Genomic DNA, 26,354 nt, shown 5'->3' with positions numbered 1-26,354 from the left:
ATCATAGACATGACCCCATGGTCACTGGCTTGAGCCCAAAGGTCACTGGCTAAAGCCCAAGGTCGTTAGCTTGAGCAAGGGGTCACTCACTCACCTGTAGCCCCCCAGTCAAGGCACATATGAGAAAGCAATCAATGAACTATGAAGGTGCCACAACGAAGAATTGATACTTCTCATCTCTCTCTCCCTTCCTGTCTGTTCCTATCTATCCCTCTCTTTTGTCACAAAAGGAAAAAGAAAAAGAATCTCCTGACCATCTTCACTGTAACACAGAGACGTCACCCTGCAGGACTTATTGTTAAGGTGGGAAGGGAGAAAACGGGCCACCATTCCAGCAGTCCCCCGGCCGGCATAGTTCCCTAGAACAAGAGAACAGGAAGGTAGTGTTTAAAATTCATGTTTTTGAAAAAAAAAATTAAAAAGCTCTTAATCTGAACCAGGAGATATGTGATTTAATGTAGCAATATAAATCTCAGCTATTATATTCTACTTCTGGAAGACACTCTTTTTTCAATAACCAAATTTTATATCAAAATAAAAATGAGCCTGACCAGGCGGTGCACAGTGGATAGAGTGTTGGACTGGGATGCTGAGGACCCAGGTTCGAGACCCCAAGGTTGCCTGCTTGAGCGCGGGCTCATCTGGTTTGAGCAAAAGCTCACAAGCTTGGACCCAAGGTCTCTGGCTTGAGCAAGGGGTTACTCAGTCTGCTGAAGGCCTGTGGTCAAGGCACAAATGAGAAAGCAATCAATGAACAACTAAGGCAGGGGTACCCAAACTACAGCCCGCGGTCCGTGGGCTGCATGCCGCCCCCTGAGGCCATTTATCCGGCCCCCTCCGCAAGTCCAGAAGGGGCACCTCTTTCATTGGTGGTCAGTGAGAGGAGCACATTGACTATCTCATTAGCCAAAAGCGGCCCATAGTTCCCATTGAAATTCTGGTCAGTTTGTTGATTTAAATTTACTTGTTCTTTATTTTAAATATTGTATTTGTTCCCATTTTGTTTTTTTACTTTAAAATAAAACATGTGCAGTGTGCATAGGGATTTGTTCACAGTTTTTTTTTATAGTCTGGCCCTCCAACGGTCTGAGGGACAGTGAACTGGCCCCCTATGTAAAAAGTTTGGGGACCCCTGAACTAAGGTGTCACAATGCACAACGAAAAACTAATGATTGATACTTCTCATCTCTCTCTGTTCCTGTCTGTCTGTCCCTGTCTATCCCTCTTTCTGACTCTCTGTCTCTAAAAAAATATAATAATAAATAAATAAACAAAAATGAATAGAGTACAAAGGAAAGATATCTTTAAAAACATTCATGATCTTCTGGAATTCCAGATTAGATAAATATTTTATTGGAAATATGAGTTATTTAATAATTTATTGTCACACTAAATCATCTTCCAAGAGGTCTCCTCAATTTTAACATAACTTTTATTTAAAAATAGGAAAGTTGACGTTTATTAGCATACTAGATAAAACAGTGCAGCATTCTTTTAAAGTGATTTACCTTTTCCTTTGTATTTTTAAAATATTTCTGACTGTTGTGACATTTTTGTGTTGTAAGATTACAGAGAGGGATACTATTCCAGTCTTAATTACAAGGCTGTATGACAGAGCAGGGTACAATGGGCACTTTGTGTCCTGGGGAATCCAGGAATGCTAAATTCTAAGAATCTAAAATATACACTAAATTGTACAATCCTGCACAACAAGGTCTTGCCCAAAATGTCAATTGTGTCCCATCTGTTAAGAAACAATAATCAAGCCTATAATTTCATATTGTATGAATACTATTTCCCCAAATGCACGTATCCAAATAGACAAGACTCCCCAGTCTCCATTCAGAAAGTAATAACCCCCTCTGGTCTTCCCGTTTCAATAACCATTTTTTTTTTTTATTCATTTTAGAAAGGAGAGAGGGGGAGAGAGAGAGAGAGACAGAGAGAGAGAAGGGGGGAGGAGCAGGAAGCATCAACTCCCATATGTGCCTTGACCAGGCAAGCCCAGGGTTTCGAACCGGCGACCTCAGCATTTCCAGGTCGATGCTTTATCCACTGCGCCACCACAGGTCAGGCCTCAATAACCATTTTTAAGGGACATAAATTGACAATGAGATCGATACTGTGTTCATTTTTGGCCAAGTCCACTTTATTTTTACCAATGTAATTTATGTGAATATATGTAAATAAGTATGTATAAATAGTTGATGTCATGGTTTGTGAGTGTGTAAGTATTCCTGGCTTCCTTTTCTGAGAAAATGCTAATGGAGGTTGGCTTTGCATGGGGAATTCCGGAAGTCGTTAGATCCCTGTGGATGAGGAGAGTTTGAGGCACAGAGTTAGGCAGATTCGAACTCAGTGCTGCAGCACCATGAACAGCACTTGACCTTGGCTACGCAGGCATCAACACTGCTATACATGAACACACCCAGCCACTGTTCTCTCCTAACTTTTCTCTCCACCAGGCTCACTACCAGCCTCTTATTAAAAACTGGCAAAGAGATGCCTGACCTGTGGTGGCGCAGTGGATAAAGCGTCGACCTGGAATGCTGAGGTCGCCGGTTCAAAACCCTGGGATTACCTGGTCAAGGCACATATGGGAGTTGATGCTTCCTGCTCCTCCCCTCTTCTCTCTCTCTCTCTCTCTCTCTCTCTCTCTCCTCCTTCTCTCCTCTCTAAAATGAATAAATAAAGTCTTTGAAAAAAAATTCTCAAAAAAAAAAAACTGGCAAAGAGAAATTAGGAAAGCCAAGTGTTGGGGGTGAAATGTCCCCCATCACAAATTCTTGTCAACTCAGAGCCTCAGAATGTGACCTCATTTGGAAATCAGGTCTTTACAGATGTAATTAGTACAATGAGGTCACGCTGGACTGGGGAGGCCTAAACCGAGTACGACTAGTGTTCCCACAAGAGGGAAATATAGACAGAGACATGGAGGGGAGAACACAGATGAATATGGAGGCAGAGATTGAAGTGATGTGTTTAAGAGCCAGGGACGCAGAGGACTGCCAGTGGGCACCAGGCAGGAAGAGAAGTGTGTAAACATCCTTCCTGAGGGCCTCCCGTGTGGAGCAACCCTGTGAAACCTTCGCTTCAGCCTCAGGACTGCGAGACAAAATGCGTGTTATTTTAAACTACCCAGCATAGAGCCCCAGGAAACGAATACAGTTGGCCCTTGATATCCTGGGTTTCAGTTTGGTGGATTCAATCACAGAAGGAAAACAGCACTTTCCATTCCCGGAGGGCTGAATGTATCTGAATGTGTGCGTGTTCTAACCGTTTCCTCAGGGACCTGAGCATCTGGGTAGTCTGGTACCAAGGGTTCTGGAACCATCCCCTGCAGATACTGAGGGGTGACTGTACATCAAGTGTTACAACTTTCTACTTTTTATTTACTTATTTTTTACAGAAAAGGAGAAAAAGAGAGATAGACAACAGAAAAGCATCAACTCATTGTTTCACTTAGTTGTGCCACTGACTGCTTCTCATACGTGCCCTGAACAGGGCTCGAACCAGTGACCTCGGGATGGAGCCGGTGACAGGGGATGGAGCCTGTGACTCCGGACTAAAGCTGGCAACCCTGGGATCACATCAGCAACCTCAACACTCTGGGACAATGCTCTACCCACTGCACCACCAGCCAGGGCCAAGTGTTGTAACTTTTAAAACTGATAAACTGCAAAAGTATCACTATGAAAGGATCATAAAAACTTGGTGAAATGCTGTTTTTTATACTATATAGTATTTATTTCTTTATTTTTTGTTTGTTTGTTTGTTTGTTCTTTTGTATTTTTCTGAAGTTGGAAACGGGGAGGCAGTCAGACAGACTCCCACATGCGCCCGACCGGGATCCACCCGGCATGCCCACCAGGGGGCGATGCTCTGCCCATCTTGGGGCGTCACTCTGCCGCAATCAGAGCCATTCTAGCTCCTGAGGCAGAGGCCCCAGAGCCATCCTCAGCGCCTGGGCAAACTTTGCTCCATGGAGCCTTGGCTGCGGGAGGGAAAGAGAAACAGAGAGGAAGGAGAAGGGAAGGGGTGGAGAAGCAGATGGGCGCTTCTCCTGTGTGCCCTGGCTGGGAATCGAACCCAGGACTTCCGCACGGCAGGCCGACGCTCTACCACTGAGCCAACTGGCCAGGGCTCTACATAGTAGTTTTTTTTTTTTTTTTTGTTTTTGCATTTTTCTGAAGCTGGAAACAGGGAGAGACAGTCAGACAGACTCCCGCATGCGCCCGACCGGGATCCACCCGGCACGCCCACCATGGGGCGACGCTCTGCCCACCAGAGGGCGATGTTCTGCCCATCCTGGGCGTCGCCATGTTGGGACCAGAGCCATTCTAGCACCTGAGGCAGAGGCCACAGAGACATCCCCAGCGCCCGGGCCATCTTTGCTCCAATGGAGCCTCGGCTGCGGGAGGGGAAGAGACAGAGAGGAAGGCGCGGCGGAGGGGTGGAGAAGCAAATGGGCGCTTCTCCTGTGTGCCCTGGCCGGCAATCGAACCCCGGTCCTCCGCATGCTAGGCCGACGCTCTACCGCTGAGCCAACCGGCCAGGGCCTCTACATAGTATTTAAATACATTATACTTACTGAGTTTTATGACAAACTAATGAAACTTTAAAATTGCAAATGTCATATTTATTCTTTGAACTGACTTTAATAAGATAGATAAAATGGCTTCTCAGCCACCATCTTTCTTAAGAACAATGCAGGCCTGAAGGAGGAAGGAGGACTGCCTACTCAGTATCCCGGCTCAGACCTCCCTTGCAGCTAGATGTTGATAAGGGACAAATGGATTAGGGTGCAGACAATTTTGAGGAACTGGGGTGCCACTCCCAACCACAAACAGAAGAAGAGATCTTGCAGCCGCCTTTGTTGAATCCATATAACCCCTGCCCCATCCCTCCCTCCTTCAGGGTTGACACCCTTTGCTGGCCTCAGCCCTCCTGCAACCAGGCGTTTTTAAAATAAATTTTCCTTTTGGAACACACTAGCCTTGTGTTTTTGGTTTGGCCCGAGGCTTCTGCCTTTCAAATATATGTCTTTGCACCTGTAGCTCTTGTGCCCAGCATTCTCCGATCATATATTCGGACTGAGCTATCAGAACAGCCCACAGCGAGGTAATACGGTATTGGTAGACAAATCGCTACAGAAGTGGTGGCACGTCGGCAGTTAATTAAAATATCCTAAAAGATAAAAGAACAGCAGTTACATAGAGCTTTATGGTAGAGATGATACTATATTGAAAAACTTTCTCTTCAATTAGAAGAAAATAGCCTTTCTCAGAATCCTAATTCATCAGTGTGACATGAAGGGGAAACACATGGCTTTCCTTTATTTTCAGATTTCTTCCTGTCACTCATGTGGGAGGACAATAAACACCTGCCGCCAGTGCCCCTCCGCAGCAGCTTATCCCTCCAGGAGGAAGTGTGCTCCACACAGTTTGCTGTACGACTCCACACTGACTTCTAACACAAACTGTATGTTTTCCTTATGGACCAAAAAAAAAAAGAAAATATACATGGAAATAGTAAATATAATTAAAGTAGAGATTGCAAAACAACCAATATTTCAGTAATGCAAAAAACATTCTGAAGATGAAAAAATAAAAATTGTTCCCAGATTTAAGACTCAAACAGCAGCTAAAGCAACAGCAGCTACAAAGAGGCCAATGATAATTCAAGAAACTCATTAGCACAGTGCAAGCCCTTTTTCAAATCTAGCTACATTTCCAGTAATGATATAACTTGAATTATTCTCAGAATGCCTCCTAAAGATCCTCACACTCATGAATAATGGACATCTGTAGAAATGTAAAGCACTCACATACATAATGTGTAAGTCATTAATCACACTGGAAATGCGGGCTGCTTTTGGTCCACTGGACAGTCCAGACAGGGACACAATCCCCCTTCATCTACAAGTGCTAATGGCCATTTATATGGTCATCACAATATTATAGTTATAACTCTTGCTATAAACATATAATAAAATATTGTTAGCTGATTGTAACCGTTTATACTTTTACTAACTTGTAAATTCTCCTTTCCAGTTCAAAAACAAAGGCCTGACTAGGCAGTGGCACAGTGGATAGAGCGTCGGACTGGGATGCAGAGGACCCAGGTTCAAGACCTCGAGGTCTCCAGCTTGAGCGCCAGCTCATCTGGTTTGAACAAAGCTCACCAGCTTGGACCCGAGGTCACTGGCTCGAGCAAGGGGTTACTCGGTCTGCTGAAGGCCCGCAGTCAAGGCACATATGAGAAAGCAATCAATGAACAACTAAGGTGTCGCAACAAAAAACTGATGATTGATGCTTCTCATCTCTCTCTGTTCCTGTCTGTCTGTCCCTATCTATCCCTCTCTCTGACTCTCTCTCTGTCTCTGTAAATAAATAAATAAAATAAATAAATAAAACAAAGGACACATACATATAGACGGATAGATAGATACACAAATCCTGTAAGAGACAGATTTTACTATAATGTCACTACTTATCTCTATATAAGCATGAAAAAGTATAAGAGCTATGAGCCTAAATACGCTACTCACAAAAATCAGGGGATCAGGGAACGTGCATATATTCCAGTACTTTCAGCCTTTTTTTTTTTTTTTTTTTTTTTGATTCTTCTGAAGTTGGAAACAGGGAGGCAGTCAGACTCCCGCATGCACCCAACTCAATCCACCTGGCATGCCCACCAGGGGGCAATGCTCTGCCCATCTGGGGCGTTGCCCTGTTGCAACCAGAGCCATTCCAGTGCCTGAGGCAGAGGCCATAGAGCCACCTCCAGCGCCTGGGCCAACCTTGCTCCCGGGGCAACCTTGCTCCAATGGAGCCTTGGCTGCAGGAGGGGAAGAGAGAGACAGAGAGGAAGGAGAGGGGGAGGGGTGGAGAAACAGATGGGCGCTTCTCCTGTGTGCCCTGGCTGGGAATTGAACCTGGGACTCCTGCATGCCAGGCCAACACTCTACCACTGAGCCAACCGGCCAGGGCCATTTTCAGCCTTTTGTATGGTGCATTTTCACCAATGAAATAAAAGTTGGTTTTGCATCGCATTTGCATAATTGAACAACTTTCTTTGACTTGTCATTTGCTTTTCTGATGTTCTTGTTCAATAAAAAAATCAAGTGCTTATTTTTTTATCGCTTCATATTTGTTTTGAAATATCCCCCAGTTTTTGTGAGCAGTATATATATCCTTAAGGCATTCTGTTAATTTTAAATTATTTTGTCTCTTACTCAAGTTCCTTGGGCTCTCAGCATAGCCATGTTTTTAAAATACATTCATGTTAGGTTTTACTTACTTCATTATTGACCTCAGAACATCATTCCTGTTACATAGACTTGTTCCCCAAATGCCTTTTGAAATTCTGTTTCAGTAGCTGAGGATTGCTTTAGCTGCCAGTTTTTCTTCATACTTTGCTTCTATTCATTTTTGCATATAAAGAAATGAAAAGTGTTATAAGGAAAATTTTAACAATATTTTCACTTATTAGCTTTGCTTGCATCTTTGTTTTTACCAGGCTTTAGGTTATAAAAGCACGATTAAATACTACCATATTATACACTAAAATATAGCTTGAATACGGCATAACAAATTTCAGTACCTAACACTTACTAACAAACAGGTATACCAATTACCACTAATAAAAAATCTGATATTTTAAACTTATTCTGCCTTTTATTTTATTCAATTCTTTCTCAGTTGTGTGTATGCATGTACACATATAACATAAAAACCGACGTAAATCCCACTCAGGTATATGCCCAAGAGAAAAGCATGCATACATATGTTCACCAAAACACATGTAGAAGAATGTTCTTAGCAGCGGTAATCCTGATAGCCTAAGACTGGAAACAACCTATAGGTCAGTAGTGGAGTGGATAAATACTTTGGTATAAGCAGGCGGGGGGAATACTATACAGCACTGAAAATGAACAGCATCGATATACGCACAATGTGGGTGAGTATCACTAACACTTGAGAGAAAAAAATCAAAAGTGTATAAACAGTATAATCCCATTTATATAAAGTTAAACAATGGATAAAGGTGTTCTGTAGTGTTAGAAGTCAGGAGAGAGGCTCCCTTTGGGGACAAGTGAGAGGGTGACTGGGAGATAGTGTGATAGGAGCTTCTGTTGTGCTGGAAACGTTCCTTCTCTTGGTATGAGTGGGGATTACCTGGTTCTGTTCCCTTTAAAATAATCCGTCAAGCTACCCACTTGTGAGTTGTGCATTTTCTGCACATGTATGCTTTGATATAAGAGATTTTTTAAAGATAGCATTAAATACGCAGTAAATCTAGCCTTTCCCACCATATGCTTATACATTTGATTTTGTTAAAATTCTAAACAGGCCCTGGCCGGTTGGCTCAGCGGTAGAGCGTCGGCCTGGCGTGCGGGGGACCCGGGTTCGATTCCCGGCCAGGGCACATAGGAGAAGCGCCCATTTGCTTCTCCACCCCCCCCCTTCCTCTCTGTCTCTCTCTTCCCCTCCCGCAGCCAAGGCTCCATTGGAGCAAAGATGACCCAGGCGCTGGGGATGGCTCCTTGGCCTCTGCCCCAGGCGCTAGAGTGGCTCTGGTCGCAGCAGAGCGACGCCCCAGAGGGGCAGAGCATCGCCCCTGGTGGGCGTGCCGGGTGGATCCCAGTCGGGCGCATGCGGGAGTCTGTCTGACTGTCTCTCCCAGTTTCCAGCTTCAGAAAAATACAAAAAAAAAAAAAAAAAAAAAAATTCTAAACAGCACTTCATTTATTCTTCTGAGATTTGATTATTTCAGTCAATTAAGATATTTGGAGATCCTGACTGTCATTCTCTGTACTAGCTCTCCTTCCAGTTTTGTCCTTATCCGAGTCCCCTGGCACACATGAAGGCTTCCCGCTCAATGGACAGAGGAATGATAAACCAATACCCTACAGGTCTGATTGTTCACCAGCAACCGTATTTTCATCACTCTTACCATTTCGTATCTTACCCATGAAGATGTGAGATGTGAGAAGTTTAGCAATGAGTCTTTTTAAAATCAAGTTACATACATAGCATTCTCTTCATTTAAAAGTTTAATAACTCTTCAAAAGAAGGAAATTAGTCTAGTTTGCTCTTGGATCTGAATTCATTTTTTACCCCTTTTAATCACCTCTTGCTGATCTAAGGGCTCACCTATTATCAGGTAACAGCTGAGGCTACTCACAGGTATTCCGCGTAGGATTACACTTCCCTACCTACTTGAAATTAGATATGTTACCCTGGCTGGCTTGCTCAGCGTCAGCCGGGCATGAACGTCCCGGATTGGATCCCCGGTCAGGGCACATATGAGAAGCGACCATCTGCTTCTCTCCCCTTCCCTCTCTCTTTCTCTCTTTCACCTCAAACTTCCACATTACCTTCCACTTACAATTCAAAGCCTCATACACCCATGCACACACACACACATGCAAGCACGTGCTTTAAAATTTTCACCTCTATTTAAGACTGTCCCTTGATATCCTTAATCTCTCATTCCTATATATTACTCTGCTTTCTAGTCACCTTTGCATAAATAGTCACACACGTAAACTCACGTCTATACTATTTTCTTTTCAGAAAAGGGTCTATCACCACTCAGTTAAATAAGCAGTCCGCAGGTTAGAATCAAGCAGATGCAGAAAAAGAAACAGGAAAGTGAGTGAGTGGATCAAACTCAGACGTCCTCCATTCTCAGCTTTTCCTTCCAGAGGTCTGTTTGGGGACTATCTGCAGCGACAGTAAAACCCTGCACATTTGTCCTTGAACATGGACATGCAAAAGGATGAGTCACAGGACCGGATCATTGCCAGGGTAGCTGCTCACCTCCCGAACCTCATTCTGTATGGCCCTAAACCTGAAGAGCAGCCCTCCGTCACAGAGTTCAACGGGACACTAATGTTCGTCGATATTTACAGCAAGCACACAAGGGGTGGGTACTGAATGTGGTGACCAGCAGGCTCGAGTCAGAGCCACAGTCAGAGCTCCGCAGCACAATCACAGGCAGAGCTCTGAGGTGGAGTCAAAGGCTGAGTTTGATGACGGAGTCACAGGCAGAGCTTTGCAGTGGCATAGACAGAACTCAGCAGAAGTGTCACAGGCAGAGTCCTATGATGGAGTCACAGGAAGAGCTTGGTAAAACTGACATAGGCAGAGCTCGGCAGAGGTGACACAGGCAGAGCTCGGCAGAGGTGACATAGGCAGAGCTCAGTGGCACAGTCACAGCCTGAGTCTGACCTAAAAAGTTACAGGCAGAGCTGGGTAGAGGAGTCACAGGCAGATCAGTGGAAGAGTCACAGGCAGAGCTCGGCGGAGGTGACACAGGGAGAGCTGGGCAGAAGAGTCACAGGCAGAGCTCGGCGGAGGTGACACAGGGAGAGCTGGGCAGAAGAGTCACTGGCAGAGCTCGGCGGAGGTGACACAGGGAGAGCTGGGCAGAAGAGTCACAGGCAGAGCTCGGCGGAGGTGACACAGGGAGAGCTGGGCAGAAGAGTCACAGGCAGAGCTCGGCGGAGGTGACACAGGGAGAGCTGGGCAGAAGAGTCACAGGCAGAGCTCGGCGGAGGTGACACAGGGAGAGCTGGGCAGAAGAGTCACAGGCAGAGCTCGGCGGAGGTGACACAGGGAGAGCTGGGCAGAAGAGTCACAGGCAGAGCTCGGCGGAGGTGACACAGGGAGAGCTGGGCAGAAGAGTCACTGGCAGAGCTCGGCGGAGGTGACACAGGGAGAGCTGGGCAGAAGAGTCACTGGCAGAGCTTGGCGTGGGGGGGGGGCATTGTCGAGCTTTCTGTGCCGCTATCGCTTCTGAGAAAACATAAAATAAAATAAAATAGCATAGTAAAATACCTATCTATATGCTTCTCCTGCTATCTTTTGTTCACATCTTAACACTTGAAATTACCAGGGCTTTTCCTTGTAAAGATTGTCTCTAATACCTAATATTTAATACTTATTCTTAGAGGTTGCTCTATGTTTTAAAGTTTGTTTGTTAAATACAATGTTTTTTCTGATTTAAAAAATACATATATATATCTTATCATCTTAACACTAAGATACGCAGTAGCTGCCTCACTTTTTCCTGTAACGCTGTTTTGTACCCCAACATGACCTACCTCTGGTTGACATTACTAACCGTTCCTCCCTGTTGGTCAGTAACAGTTCCTCTCTTTTTTCTTTTATCCTCTTATTTTCTCTATCACCTGTTCCAGTAACTTGGATTACTCTGAAGACGTTGGGGATGTGATTCCTGCTTGAGGTGGGAGAGTGGGAGCATTTAATGGGCCCCAGCACCTGAAGAAAGGTCTTGGGAAGTCCTCGTTTCCTCAGAACTAACTGGGTAACAAATTCAAACTCCCACATTTCCTTTTGCTACAGTTGAAAGCCTCATGCACACACGCGCTTTAAAATTTTCACCTCTATGTAAAACTATCCCTTGATACACTTAATCCCTTATTCCTATATAGTACTCCTTTCTAGACACTATTGTGTAAATAGTCACACACGTAAACTCACGTCTATACTATTTTCTTTTCTTTTCAAAAAAGAGTCTATCACCACTCACTTAAATAAGGTTAGAACCAAGCAGATGCAAAAAAAGAAACAGGAAAGTGAGTGAGTGAATCAAACTCAGACGTCCTCCATTCTTAGCTTTTCCTTCCAGAGGTCTGTTTGGGGACTATCTGCAGCGACCATAAAACCCTGCACATTTGTCCTTGAACATGAACACACAAAAGGATGAGTCACAGGATCGGATCATCACCAGGGTAGCTGCTCACCTCCCGGATCTCATTCTGTATGGCCCTAAACCTGAAGAGCGGCCTTCCGTCACTGAGTTCCGATGGGACACTAATGTTCGTCGATATTTACAGCAAGCACACAAGGGGTGGGTACTGAAGGTGGTGACCAGCAGGCTCCCGTCAGAGCCACAGGCGGAGCTCGGCAGCACAATCACAGGCAGAGCTTTGAAGTGGAGTCAAAGGCTGAGTTTGATGACAGAGTCACAGGCAGAGCTTTGCAGTGGCACAAACAGAACTCGGCGGAAGTGTCACAGGCAGAGTCCTATGATGGAGTCACAGGAAGAGCTTGATAGAACTGACATAGGCAGAGCTCAGCAGAGGTGACACAGGGAGAGCTGGGCAGAAGAGTCACTGGCAGAGCTTGGCGGAGGTGACACATGGAGAGCTGGGCAGAAGAGTCACAAGCAGAGCTCAGCGGAGGTGACACAGGGAGAGCTGGGCAGAAGAGTCACTGGCAGAGCTAGGCGGAGGTGACACAGGGAGAGCTGGGCAGAAGAGTCACTGGCAGAGCTTGGCGTGGGGGAGTGGGGCATTGTCGAGCTTTCTGTGCCGCTATCCTTTCTGAGAAAACATAAAATAAAATAAAATAGCATAGTAAAATACCTAGCTATATGCTGCTTTTGCTATCCTTTGTTCACATCTTAACACTTGAAATTACCAGGGCTTTTCCTTGTAAAGATTGTCTAATACCTAATATTTAATACTTATTCTTAGAGGTTGCTCTATGTTTTAAAGTTTGTTTGTTAAATACAATGTTTTCCCAGATTTAAAATATCTTTATTATTTGCGGCTTAAGTGTCTGTTTGTCGCCGATAGCTTATTGGTTGCTTGCGTAACTGTACTAGCCAATGGGGTGAAGTTGCCACGGCTGAATGCAAATTGAGCGGGTCAGGGGGAAGGTGAACATTTGTTTGCATTGGCAATCATCTACTTTTGAAACAATTTAAGGCTGAACGCAAATTGAGCGTGTCAGGGGGAAGGTGAACATTTGCTTGCATTGGCAATCATCTGTTTTACATAAAAACTACGTCTTAATGTAATTTCTTTTAAGAATGCCTCCTAGAAAATACAGCACTGAAGAGGAGAGAAAAGGAGCTAAAGCTGCACAAAAACGGCTTTCTCGACAAAAAGAAACCACTGAGGAGAGAAAGACAAGGCTTGCTTCAGTCGCAGAGCAAATGCGTCTTTCTCGGCAAAATGAGACTGATGAGCATAGAGAAACAAGGCTTGCCTCAGATGCAAGACAAAAAAGCCTGTCTCGACAAAATGAGTCCCTTGAACAAAGGCAGGAGAGAAATGCAAAAAAAACGACAGAGTAATGCTGACCGAAACGCAAAAAGGATTAAAACAGTTTCAAACGGAGAAACTTTAATTTTTGAGCATTCCTCTGGTGACATGAATATTAAATGTGAACACTGTCAGTCCTTAAACTTCAAGTTAGAAACTAATCGATTTGACCGTGGCAAGAAAGGATTTTCTCAATGTTGCAAGTACGGAAACATTGTAGTTCCACTAATTGAAATGTTGTGTACAAAGAGATCTTTGACGTGTGAATTAACATTTTATTATTTAAATCACCTTTATTTATTGAGATAGCGGTGGCTCTTAAGAAATGTTCCACCAGTGGTTTCCTTCATTGCACTATTCTTTAAGCAATTAAGCAAGTAGAAGGGGGAAACCCCATGGGGCACTAAGCAAAGGGGCATCCTCGCAGCCTGCCCTGGGTAATTCAGTTTGAATTAGCAGACACCTTTGCACAAATCGTTTTAATTACAATTTATAATATCTAGAACAGCGGTCATTTCGTATGACCGCTGGGCTTTCTAGTGTGTGTGTGTGTGTGTGTGTATATATATATCTTATCATCTTAACACTAATATACGCAGTAGCTGCCTCACTTTTTCCTGTAACGCTGTTTTGTACCCCAACATGACCTACCTCTGGTTGACATTACTAACCGTTCCTCCCTGTTGGTCAGTAACAGTTCCTCTCTTTTTTCTTTTATCCTCTTATTTTCTCTATCACCTGTTCCAGTAACTTGGATTACTCTGAAGATGTTGGGGATGTGATTCCTGCTTGAGGTGGGAGAGTGGGAGCATTTAATGGGCCCCAGCACCTGAAGAAAGGCCTTGGGAAGTCCTCATTTCCCCAGAAATAACTGGGTAACAAATTCAAACTCCCACATTTCCTTCCGCTTACAGTTGAAAGCCTCATGCACACACGCGCTTTAAAATTTTCACCTATATGTAAAACTATCCCTTGATACACTTAATCCCTTATTCCTATATAGTACTCCTTTCTAGTCATTATTGTGTAAATAGTCACACACATAAACTCACGTCTATACTATTTTCTTTTCTTTTCAAAAACGGTCTATCACCACTCATTTAAATAAGCAGTCCACAGGTTAGAACCAAGCAGATGCAGAAAAGGAAACAGGAAAGTGAGTGAGTGAATCAAACTCAGACGTCCTCCATTCTCAGCTTTTCCTTCCAGAGGTCTGTTAGGGGACTATCTGCAGCGACCATAAAACCCTGCACGTTTGTCCTTGAACATGGACACGCAAAAGGATGAGTCAGAGGACCGGACCATCGCCAAGGTAGCTGCTCACCTCCTGGACCTCATTCTGTATGGCCCTATACCTGCAGAGCGGACCTCTGTCATGGAGTTCTACTGACACTGATGTTCGTCGATATTTACAGCTAGCACACAAGGGGTGGGTACTGAATGTGGTGACCAGCAGGCTCACGTCAGAGCCACAGTGGAGCTCAGAGGCGGAGGGTGTTGGGGCATTATCGGGCTTTCTGGGCTGCTATAGCAGATATTCCTCCTGAGAAAACATCTTCCCCTATCAAGCTCGTCCTGTCACGGCAGCCTTTAAGGTGTCCAAGTCCCACATCTGGACTCCTGGGCTCCAGTGTCCCTGCCCCAAGTTAACTGACAACCCCCAAGCTTCACATACACCCCAGGCAGAAGTGACCTTAGGAAATGGTCTCTCCAGATACTGTGTCCATTTTAGCAGTAAACTGGCCACCACTTCCGACTGTTGGAAGTTTGTGTGCTTTCATCACATGGGATGGGAGTTCCAGAGCCCGCTGAAGGAACTGCATTCATTCCTGTACATGGTGAGAGATTTGGAGGGAGGAGGACCTGGCACGTTTCCCTGACCCTTTAGACCCATAGATGGCGGAGGCTGCAGAGCTGACCCTCGACCAGCCACAGAGACCTTTAAGGAGGAGCCCTGTCCATTGTTAAGGGGGAACCCTGCTTCTCCCCAGTGTGCCCTCTCCTCCTGCCTTAGTCTGGCTCCTCCAAGCAGCCAGGGCGTCTACCTGCCCATCTCTTACAGCAGGGGTCCCCAAACTTTTTACACAGGGGGCCAGTTCACTGTCCCTCAGACCATTGGAGGGCCGGACTATAAAAAAAACTATGAACAAATCCCTATGCACACTGCACATATCTTATTTTAAAGTAAAAAAACAAAATGGGAACAAATATAACATTTAAAATAAAGAACAAGTAAATTTAAATCAACAAACTGACCAGTATTTCAATGGGAACTATGCTCCTCTCACTGACCACCAATGAAAGAGGTGCCCCTTCCGGAAGTGCGGTGGGGGCCGGATAAATGGCCTCAGGGGGCCGCATGTGGCCCGCGGGCCGTAGTTTGGGGACCCCTGTCTTACAGGCTTTACGGCGATGACGGAGAAATTTAGTAGAGCCATGTACATGGAGGGGGGGGAGCAACTGGTGGGGATCCTTAACCACCACCTAAGTGGAATAGTGGAGAGTGTCCCCGCAGGTCCCTGGGTGAGATTCCTTCAGTTCATTGTTTTTCCACATTTGTTGGTTATGACCTGATCGAGTACTATGGCTCAGCACTCTTTCTTTTCCCCAGGAGATGTGTATGAAACCAGTCTTTTTGAAATATAATACAGTGAAGTGAAGGAGTGTGTAAACAAACCTCACCGGTACAGACTAGTTGAAGGAAAGAACATTGTGCATTCATTGAAGGCCTGAGCTGGAGGCTACCTCTAAAAGAACTGTAGCTACAGTATGTTCAATAGTCCCCAAAAGCTAGCGTTTGGCTTAACCCAAAAGCAGCCATTAAGAGAATGCTGTGTGAACAGATTAGTGATTTGTAAGTAACTCATCGGTAACATGTCTCTGAATGATGGGTCCCAAAGCACACAGAGCTGAGGGAAGACCCTGGTCTCCCTTCCAACCTCTGCCCAGCACCGTGCCGGCATTATCCGTATGAATGACTCGTGAAGAAAAGGACTGACTGTTGCAGTAAACTGTGGGTCTAGTCCAGGGGTCCCCAAACTACAGCCCACGGGCCGCATGCGGCCCCTGAAGCCATTTATCCGGCCCCTGCCGCACTTCCGGAAGGGGCACCTCTTTCATTGGTCAGTGAGAGCAGCATAGTTCCCATTGAAATACTGGTCAGTTTGTTGATTTAAATTTACTTGTTCTTTATTTTAAATATTGTATTTGTTCCTGTTTTGGTTTTTTACTTTAAAATAAGATATGTGCAGTGTGCATAAGGATTTGTTTATAGTTTTTTTTTTATAATTCGGCCCTCCAATGGTCTGAGGGACAGTGAACTGGCCCCCTGTGTAAAAAGTTTGGGGACCCCTGGTCTAGTCTTTCCTCAGACCCTGAGTTCCCCAGTAATACCTCGTACCACTCACGAGACAAAATGCAATGCTCCTGAAAAGCAGGCACTCTATCTAAATTTTTTTCTGCCTCTCCCTCAGCCCAGCAGTATTGCACAAATGTGCGAGGAAGCATCAGTAAGAGGCAGACATGTCTATTTACATCACAGAGGCTAAATATGCAAAATGCAAGTTGGTAATAAACAAACCCTGTGCTGATCCCAGTTGTGGTGTCCCTTTTCCTGGTTCTCAGTGCGGATGGGTCCTGTCACACGTGCCCTCACTCAGGGTCACTCGGCCCCAGCTCAGAATACTTACATTGATCAGTATAGAGCCTTCCATGACCACAGGGATAGGGTAGGTGTCCGGAGGCCTCCTCCGAAATCCCAGGCCCGCCTTTGCCATTTTTTCCCGTTTACAGAAGCGGAGCGTGTGCAAAGTCTCGTACAATGGACTCATTCTGCGGCTGAGGAAACACCCCCAGATGGGTTTAAGTGACTTGTCTGAGATGCCATCTTAGGGATAACTCTGTTCTCTGAATTGCTGCTTTCTTGACCTAATTTCTAGTCCATGGATGAAGAATGAATTTTTATTAGCTTTAAACAATAAGAGTTTGATTTAACTGTTCTTCTTCAATTTTTCTCAGCGGTGTTACTTTACGGAGGGGACATCTTAAAGTTTGCAGGTACGGGGCTTCCTGAGCTGGAGGGCGGGAATGGAGCCGAGGGTCCTGCTCGGACACGGAGGCTTGTTGGGACAGCGGCGGCCGGAGCCTGGGCTGAGCAGCGCGTGGGGACAGTGGGGACAGATCTCATACAGAGCGACTTACACCTGTCAGGTCAGGGGCCCCGGCGTGTCTGTGTTCTCCAGGTGACGCGCTTCTAGCCCTGTGGAAGGTGGAGCGGATGCAACTGAAAAGCATCATAACGCTGGTGATTCGGTGCAGCCTGAAGATCCACCAGCTGTTCAGGCTCAAGGAGTCCGAGGAGGGCCTGGAGGTCCGCGTCAAGATCGGTGAGCGTCCGAGCAGGAGAGAGGCCGACGGCGTCTAAGGGGCCGCTGTCCGGGAGGACGGACCCTGGTGGAGGAGTTTCTGGCTCCGGGAGCCCCAGGCCCGGAGAGGCCTTCTCTGGTCGCTGTGGGATTCAGAGCCTGGGTTCGCTCTGCGGTGGCCCCAGGTCCCCGAGCCCCGCGCACCTGTCGTCCGCCCCCCGCCAGGCCTGGCCGCCGGCCACATCAGCATGCTGGTCTTCGGGGACGAAGCCCGCGACTTCTTCCTGGTGACCGGACAGACGGTGGACGACGTGCGCCGGGCGCAGAACTTAGCGCAGGTGAACGACGTCGTGCTGTCGCCCAACTGCTGGCAGCTCTGCGACCGGAGCCTGGTTGAGATAGAAAGGATTCCGGACGCGAGAGCGGTGAAGGTATGCGGGCGCTGTCGCCTGCGGGAGCTCCGCTGCTCTGTGCCCGGGACCACCTGTCCGCAGAGCCCCTGGGGCGGGGGCGGTCTGGGGCGGACTCTCAGGGCTTCCGCCTGTTACATCCTGGCGAGATAGGCCACAGTAGACACAAAGTAAATTTTATACGTTTTATTGCAGACCTGTACAGGGACTGCAGGCAACCTACGCCTTTAAAGAGACTGGAGCACTGTAGCTAACTAAACCTGCGCAGCTAACAAACTGCGCAGGGACTGCAGGCCCCCTAAACCTGTACAGGGACTGCAGCTAACCTACACGGGGGCACACTGCACAGGGACCTTGTACACTCTTGGCAGCCCCAGCATGTCAGTACTCCCTGAATCTAACACCGCCCAAGACAGGGGGCGGCCACGGGCGCTGCGGTCGGTCGAGGGGGAGTGACCAGGCTTCCCTGCGGCCTGTAGGGACCTGGGATTGGGGTGTGGAGGCCTCCGGGAGGCGGGGACGGGGTGTTAGGGCCCTGGCTTTAGGAAGCGGAGGTGGCTCCTGGCCATTCTTCGGGAGCAGAGGGTTGTCGTTGTGAGGGCTGCCTTGGCCCTCACCTGCGCTCCCCAACTCCCTCCCCGCTCAGGGAGAGAGGTCGCCCAGGGGAGGGCTGGAGGCGAGAAGGGACAGCAAAGCCCGTGAGGGGAGAGACCGCTCCCGGGCCCTGCCTGACGCGGGTCGAGTGTGAGCATTTAAGGAGTGCTGAATGTGGTGACCAGCAGACTCAGCAGAGCCACCAGCAGAGCCAGCGACAGAGGGGGCGGGGCATGGTCGAGCTTTCTGAGCCGCTACCCTCCTGAGAAAGCATAAAATAAAACGAAATAACAAAATAAAACAACCTAGCTATATGCTTCTTTTGCTGTTTTGTTCACATCTTAACACATAAGATCACCAAGCTTTTCCTTTCAAATATTGTCTAATACCTAATATTTAATACTTATTCTTAGAGGTTGTGTAGTAAGGTACCAAAAAACTACAGAATTAATATTAATATTTTAGGAAGCTTAAAGAACATTTTATTAATTTGGTATGCAGAGAGATTTTGTAAATGTAATTTCTATACTTGTGAGATTAGCACCACCTCAGGATGGCCGATAACATTTTATTGTAAATGAAGAGAGGAAGGAGATTTAAATTCCTGTCTTTCCCCCACACCTGTAAGGAAGCAGGTAAATACAATAGCTAGCTAGGTGCAGGAAGAGAAAGATTAAAATAAACCTTTTCTTATATTGATGAGCCATTTACAGGCATTTTATCCCCTAGCACCATGGAAACTACCCCACCCCTCCTGAAAGCATATAGTTGATATATAAAACTCTCAAAAGGGAATGGCAAATGAACACTAAAAAATTTAGGAATATCTTTTAATATGTAGAATGACATTTTTACTATTGTGTTACCGTATAAGTTTTAATGTGTGAAAACATTTTTATGAATCCTAACAATTCATAATTGCTAATGAATTGTGTCCCATCCCCCTCATCCTTTTCCCCAAACCTGTATAGGTGAAAACAAAGGTTGTAAGCTTATGCCATGATGTCATGCTCTCCCCAGCCCTGTGTGATTAAGGGTATATAACCAGCCCCTAGAATGTTTTTCACACACACATGATTTGGGTCATGTAATCTATATGTGGCCAGCATACTTAACAAATCTCCTCCTTTAATAAAACTCTTTAAAATTCATCTGGATTTGGTGTCTCTACGTAAACCCACGGAATTTACAACAGTTGCTCTATGTTTTAAAGTTTGTTGGTTAAATATAACAATAGGTTCTCTGATTTGAAAAAAGTATATTTTCTGAATGCTAAGATACCCAGTAGCTGTTTCACTTTTTCCTCGTAATGCTGTTTTATACCCCAACATGACCCACCTCTGGTTGACATTACTAACTGGTTTCTCCCTGTTGGTCATATCTCTACTTTCAGGAAATGATTTCTGATGTGATTCATCCATATCCCCAACTGTATTACGATACCTGAAATAATGCCGGGGCGACAGTAAGCATTAAATAGATAGTTTCCAAGAGAAAGGAGAGATGGAAGGCAGGTAATAAGTGGGTAAGTGGGTAGATGAATTTGTGAACCTCCATCCTATGTCTAATTCTGTGGTGCTGTACTTAATGAGAATTTTTTAAAAATCACAACTTAGCCTGACCTGTGGTGGCTCCGTGGATAAAAGCATCGACCTGGAACATTGAGGTCACCAGTTCGAAACCCCGGGCTTGCCTGGTCAAGGCACATATGGGAGTGGATGCTTTCTGCTCCTCCCCGGCCCCTTCTATCTGTCTGTCTGTCTGTCTGTCTCTCTCTCTCTCTCTGTCTCCTCTCTCTAAAAAATGAATAAATAAAAAGAAAGATTTTTTTAAAAATCACAACTCAAGAGCTAAAATTTTCTTTATTTTAATAACAACTACTAATATATTCTAATAAGTAAAAGTAATGTCCAATCTATCAGTAAAAATATCACATAAAGATCCAATTAAAAAATTTATGGGCCCTGGCCGGTTGGCTCAGTGGTAGAGCGTCGGCCTGGCGTGCAGAAGTCCCGGGTTCGATTCTCGGCCAGGGCACACAGGAGAGGCACCTATCTGCTTCTCCACCCTTCCCCCTCCTTCCTCTCTGTCTCTCTCTTCCCCTCCCGCAGCCGAGGCTCCATTGGAGCAAAGATGGCCCGGGTGCTGGGGATGCTCCTTGGCCTGTGCCCCAGGCGCTAGAGTGGCTCTGGTAGCAACAGAGCGACGCCCCCTGGTGGGCAGAGCATCGCTCCCTGGTGGGCGTGCCGGGTGGATCCCGGTCGGGCGCATGCAGGAGTCTGTCTGACTGTCTCTCCCCATTTCCAGCTTCAGAAAGAAAAAAAAAGAAATTTATGTATACATGATTTTTTTAATAGTTCCTCATAATAGAACATCTGTTTCATCTTCCCATTGCCTAAATAACTACTAAATAAAATCAGGATTTAAAAAAAGAAATTGCTCCAGTATCATGGTTACAGTTAGTTTTATTGATAGGAATGACATTTACCTGAATGGCAATATTGTGATCCTGAGCAAATTCAAGCTCTTTGTTTTCTCAATTAGTGCCCTCAGTTGACTATCTGAGGAAATACTATGATCATACACACAAAGGCTTAAAACTTGCAAGAACAACTTGATCCAGGTGGTGGCGCAGTGGATAGAGCATTGGACTGGGACGCAGAGGACCCAGGTTCGAAATCCCAAGGTCACCTGCTTAAGCAGGGGCTCACCAGCTTGAATGAAGGGTCACTGGCTTGAATGTGGGGCTTGAGTGTGGGCAGACTCCATGGTCACTGACTTGAGCCCAAGGTCGCTGGCTTGAGCAAGGGGTCACTAACTCTGTTGTAGACCCCTGGTCAAGACACATATGAGAAAGCAATCAATGAACAATTAAGGAGACTAAGGAGCCGCAACAAAGAATTGACGCTTCTCATCTGTCTCCCTTCCTTTCTGACCCTCTCTGTGTCTCTGTCAAACCCCTCCCCCCAAAAAACTTGCACACCCAGGTTTTTGTTTTTGGGGTTTTTTGCAAACCCAGGTTTTATCCAACTGCCACCCATACACACCTAAAATTAAGAAACTGAGCCTCAGAAAAGCTGAATTACATTGTATTCCAAATTCACAAAATTATCCAAAGTTTATTTTAGACCAAATTTTAAAATATGCTATCTTATTTCCAAAACTGCATTTGTGATCACTCTAGCCAAGATTTATAGGAAAAGCATACACAATTACCAATTTTCTTTTTCTTTTCTTTTTTTTTGTGACAGAGAGAGAGAGAGAGAGAGAAGGACAGATAGAGACAGACAGACAGGGAGACAGATGAGAAACATCAATTCTTTGTTGTGGCACCTTAGTTGTTTGTTGACTGATTTCTCATATGTGCCTTGACCAGGGAAGGGGAGGACTCCAGTAGAGTGAGTGACTCCTTGCTCAAGCCAACAACCTTGGGGATTCAAACCTAGGTCCTCTGCATCCCAGTCTGACACTCTATCCACTGCACCACTGCCTGGTCAGGCACCAATTTCCATATTTTTAATGACATCTCCCAAGTCAATTATAAAAACAGTGAATTATATTTATGAATAAGAAAACTAGATAAAAATATTAATAAAGTAACATTTAAACTACATAAAACATACAGAATAAATCACACTAACAGATACTGTAATTGTAATTCAGTGTAGTTATCACTCTAAACAGAGCCTTTAACATGGAAGAAAATTATGCTTGATACTGAATTATCAATCCCACAATGTCCACTTATAGTGGGCTATCTCTCCTTGTAGTTTCTCTTTTAAACACATAAAGGTAATTAGGAAAGAAACTTTCTGAAACTTCTTCCCATTAGAATTCATCTATATCATGTGCAAGTGATTTAATGAGCAAATAAATACATTATTACTACTTCCAGTCTTAAGTTCTATTTAAACAACTGGCTTATTAAAAAAAAACAAAAAACCCACCTGACCTGTGGTGGCTCAGTGGATAAAGCGTCGACCTGGAAATGCTGAGGTCGCCGGTTCGAAACCCTGGACTTGCCTGGTCAAGGCACATATGGGAGTTGATGCTTCCAGCTCCTCCCCCCTTCTCTCTCTCTGTCTGTCTCTCCTCTCTGTCTCTCTCTCTCTCCTCTCTAAAAAAAAAAAAAAATGAGTAAATTAAAAAAAAAAAAGCAATCAATGAAGAGTTAAGGTGCTGCAATGAATACTTGATGCTTCTCATCTCTCTCCCTTCCTGTCTGTCTGTCCCTATCTGTACCTCTCTCTGTCTCTGCCATAAAAAAAAAAACAAAAAACCAAAACCCTGCTAAATTCATCTAAATCTTCTATTCTGCTTTAAGGTTATTCACTGCTTTCCAAACTTACAGATGCAGAGTGATAAACTAAAAAAAAATGCAAATGTAATTGTACAGCTCAGACGTTTGTGTAGGTTTAGCCTTATCTTCCCTCCTTCTCCCTTTTCCAGATCTCACACAAGCAGCTGTCATCAGCCACTTTCCCAAAATTCTTTAGCATCATTACTGTACAGACATTTTTATTATGCCAAGGCAGAACAGGTATAGACAATAAATTGGATTTAGCTACTCAATCAATACTTATGCCCTCATTAAACATGTATCCATACCATACCATACCATCATGTGTATGTCAGGTTTAAAAATGAGTTGTGCCAAAATGAGTAGGAAAAAAGTTATGACCCAAACAACCAATGAACCTAGTTAAGAAAGAAAATGGAAGTTTCAACCATTCTCATTATTAGCTTCCTGAGTTCCCAGTCAAATTAAAATCCAGCATTATCTAGTAACAAGTATTATGCCCCTACTCTGCACAGGTCTTTTCTGACATCTGCTTTCTTCTATTGCAGACAAAGCACGTAATAGACATTCTCCTCCCTATAAACATCAAGACCTTTATCTAAGAGCTTGGGTACCTTCTAGGACTTGATGATGTAAAAAAACTAATTAAGAAGGAAATTAGGCCCGGGCCGGTTGGCTCAGTGGTAGAGCGTCGGCTTGGTGTGCAGGAGTCCCAGGTTCGATTCCCGGCCAGGGCACACAGGAGAAGCGCCCATCTGCTTCTCCACCCCTCCCCCTCTCCTTCCTCTCTGTCTCTTTCTTCCCCTCCCGCAGAGAGGCTTCATTGGAGCAAAGATGGCCCAGGTGCTGAGGATGGCTCTGTGGCCTCTGCCTCAGGCGCTAGAATGGCTCTGGATGCAACAGAGTGACGCCCCAGAGGGGCAGAGCATCGCCCCCTGGTGGGCGTGCCGGGTGGATCCTGGTCGGGCGCATGCGGGAGTCTGTCTGACTGCCTCCCCGTTTCCAGCTTCGGAAAAATGCAAGGAAAAAAAAAAAAAGAAGGAAATTAGCTAATCATCTTTCACCTGAACTAGGAATAAGTAGAAAATATCCTGAAATTAATAAATATTTATAAAAATGATAAAGAGAATTAAAATATAAGTATAATGGACTTAATAGATTTTAGTTTTCAACAACATAAAAATAATTAAGACACTCTCTTTACCTTTTCAGTTGCATAATTGCTTTCATTTTACCAAGATGTGTTCCAATGTATCATATTTGATCTGTACAGCTGTGTATATAGATGGACATGTTGTTCTAGCCATTTTATAAACAACAGTCAGGCACTGTTAGGAGTCACATATAGCAAAAGAGCCTTTTTTTTTTTTTTTTGTATTTTTCTGAAGTTGAAAACAGAGGCAGACAGACTCCCGCATGCGCCCAACCGGGATCCACCCGACATGCCCACCAGGGGGTGATGCTCTGCCCCTCTGGGGCATTGCTCTGTTGCAACCAGAGCCATTCTAGCGCCGGAGGCAGAGGTCATAGAGCCATCCTCAGCGCCTGGGCCAATTTTGCTCCAATGGAGCCTTGGCTGCAGGAGGGGAAGAGAGAGACAGAGAGGAAGGAGAGGGGGAGGAGTGGAGAAGCAGATGGGCACTTCTCCTGTGTGCCCTGGCTGGGAATCGAACCCGGGACTCCTGCATGCCAGGCCAATGCTCTACCACTGAGCCAACCGGCCAGGGCTGCAAAAGAGCTTTTAAGTAGCACTCAGAATTAAAACCTAGGCTTCTTCACCATTAAACCCTATGTTCTTTTACAGTCTTTATGACAGAATAAAAAACCAAAATATTACCATAAATGAAAACAATGACACCTAATCAACATTTTCATATAGAGTGTGTAAATGTTTCCAAAGCATACAAAGATTCTGAAGATCTCAATACTCCACAAAAACTATACAGATGCAATGAAATACTTACTGAGATTCTCTGACTTAAGCCGCAAGATTTGGCATCCTCAGGTTTCGTTCACAAGTCTCTCCTGACTGTGGGACAGCCTCTTCTCTATCTCAAAGTACTGTTGTTCTACAGAAGAGAAGAGAAAACATAACATCAAACACACATGTACACACCATTTCCATAATGGTACTTATTTTTAATAAGCTTGATTTTAAAACTTCAGACATAGTATTGGAACTGCGCTCTTAAGTAAGAATTTGAATAAAAGTAGATACATCAAGCACTGAACGTGACTTTAATATTTCCAACTGACTTATAAATACAGGACAAAAAAACACAAAGGGATGTTACAAATTACTTGTCTGTCTATCCCACAAGATTACAAACTTCTTCAGGGCAGGTAGCATGTCTTTCTTATCTTAGCATATCTTCCTACACATTAGTAGACTTAGAATAAAGCATCCAAAAAGCTTTATTAAACGGAGAAAAAATATTTAGATAAAAAACTGCTTTGCTTTAAAAGGCTCATATTAAAATAGCCAAAATAATACCTAAAAGTAACATTATTAAATTTATGTAAAAACAACTGTGTTACCTTACCACAGGAAAGGGCTTCAGTGTGTGCTGTTCACACAGTATCAGATACATCCAAGAAACTCAACATTTATTGTGTCTTCTAGTGACTAGAATTCAGTGTACGAGATTCACTTTTGGGAATCGGGAAATTAATATTCAACATCAATTTTTCTTGATGACTCCATTTTTTGAGGTAAAAATGTATTCAGAATTTTCAATCAACTTAGCAAAACTCAGTACCAATCACCCCAGACAACTGGTAGAGCCAGCCAAAACAAACAACAAGGAGTTTGTATTTTACTAATGGTGGTTTGGATACCTATGCTGAGGATGTTGAAGACACTGTCTCGGTACTTTCTTCTTTGAGGGTCTACAATAGGTATTAACAGTAAGTCAACATATTTTCTATGAAACTCCAACTTTCAGAGATAAGTCCGATATATTCAATGTATTTACTGCACGTTCCCTTCTCTACCCACACTGTTCTGGGCACGGACTCATTTCTGAGAACATCCGGCTCATTACTGGACCTGGACACACACTCAAAAACAAGTACATGAAGAAGTCAATTGGACAAAGCCCTCTCCATGCAGGTGCCCAGAAAACAGAGCTGAAACCACCATTATTTTACATGCAACTTACAGACGGGTGACTCTAGGCTTAGACAGGGGTTACAGACTCTCTTTAGTCCAGTGTAAATAGACCCAAATCATCACAACTTGTTACATGACATACCCCACTTACAAAAAAAGGGGGGAGGGCTTAAACGTGGATTAAGATTTACAAAAAAAAAAACAAAAAAGCTTGTTCCATCAAACAGTGAAAGGAGCAGGTAAGACAGGGCCTCCGGGACCCTGGGAACCAGGAGGCCATACTCCCAGGGAAGTCCTACCCAGTGCGAGCCTGTATGGGCCTGAAGAGCTTCCCACTCACCGCTCTCCACCCTTCGGGGGTGATGCCCAGGAGCACCCCGGTCGGTGCAGGCAGGCTGGGAAGGAAAGGAGCCCCCAAAGGGGCTGGAGATGGAGAAGGACCTGCGCTGTCCGCGGGCCAGGGCCAGTGAAGCGGGGCTGCCCGCCCACC

At 44.9% G+C, this 26,354-nt stretch overlaps 1 protein-coding gene, 1 long non-coding RNA gene and 1 other non-coding gene across 4 annotated transcripts; 1 reads left to right on the top strand and 2 right to left on the bottom strand.

The window, feature by feature from the left end:
* Positions 1–237: 237 nt before the first annotated feature.
* On the bottom strand, positions 238–24,816 carry LOC136395902 (uncharacterized). 2 transcript variants are annotated; one of them, XR_010749403.1, is made up of 3 exons: positions 24,717–24,816; positions 5,052–5,187; positions 238–359 (listed from the first exon to the last, which is right to left on the bottom strand). It is a non-coding gene; the product is annotated as an uncharacterized lncRNA (long non-coding RNA). The 2 variants fall into 2 exon arrangements; XR_010749404.1 differs by lacking the exon at positions 24,717–24,816 and adding an exon at positions 9,828–10,243.
* On the bottom strand, positions 4,069–4,144 carry TRNAG-GCC (transfer RNA glycine (anticodon GCC)). The gene has a single exon. It is a non-coding gene; the product is annotated as a tRNA-Gly (tRNA).
* Positions 15,551–18,011, top strand: LOC136393985 (adenylate cyclase type 10-like). The gene is made up of 4 exons (XM_066366530.1): positions 15,551–15,587; positions 17,102–17,140; positions 17,326–17,469; positions 17,674–18,011. Exons 3-4 carry the CDS (start codon positions 17,361–17,363, stop codon positions 18,009–18,011), a joined length of 447 nt encoding a protein of 148 aa, XP_066222627.1. The 5' UTR covers positions 15,551–15,587; positions 17,102–17,140; positions 17,326–17,360.
* Positions 24,817–26,354: the final 1,538 nt, after the last annotated feature.

Source organism: Saccopteryx leptura, chromosome 2 (genome assembly GCF_036850995.1).
Source record: "Saccopteryx leptura isolate mSacLep1 chromosome 2, mSacLep1_pri_phased_curated, whole genome shotgun sequence".
NCBI classification, from domain to species: Eukaryota; Metazoa; Chordata; class Mammalia; order Chiroptera; family Emballonuridae; genus Saccopteryx; species Saccopteryx leptura.
The sequence above is the reverse complement of the archived record's forward strand: the minus strand, read 5'-3'. Positions and strand labels throughout refer to the sequence as shown.

Excerpts from the sequence above, each read along its gene's own strand:
- LOC136393985 (XM_066366530.1), top strand. The coding sequence starts at position 17,361 with ATGCAACTGAAAAGCATCATAACGCTGGTGATTCGGTGCAGCCTGAAG. Across the intron at positions 17,470-17,673 it reads GGAGGTCCGCGTCAAGATCG|GCCTGGCCGCCGGCCACATC; the intron begins GTGAGCGTCCGA and ends GCCCCCCGCCAG.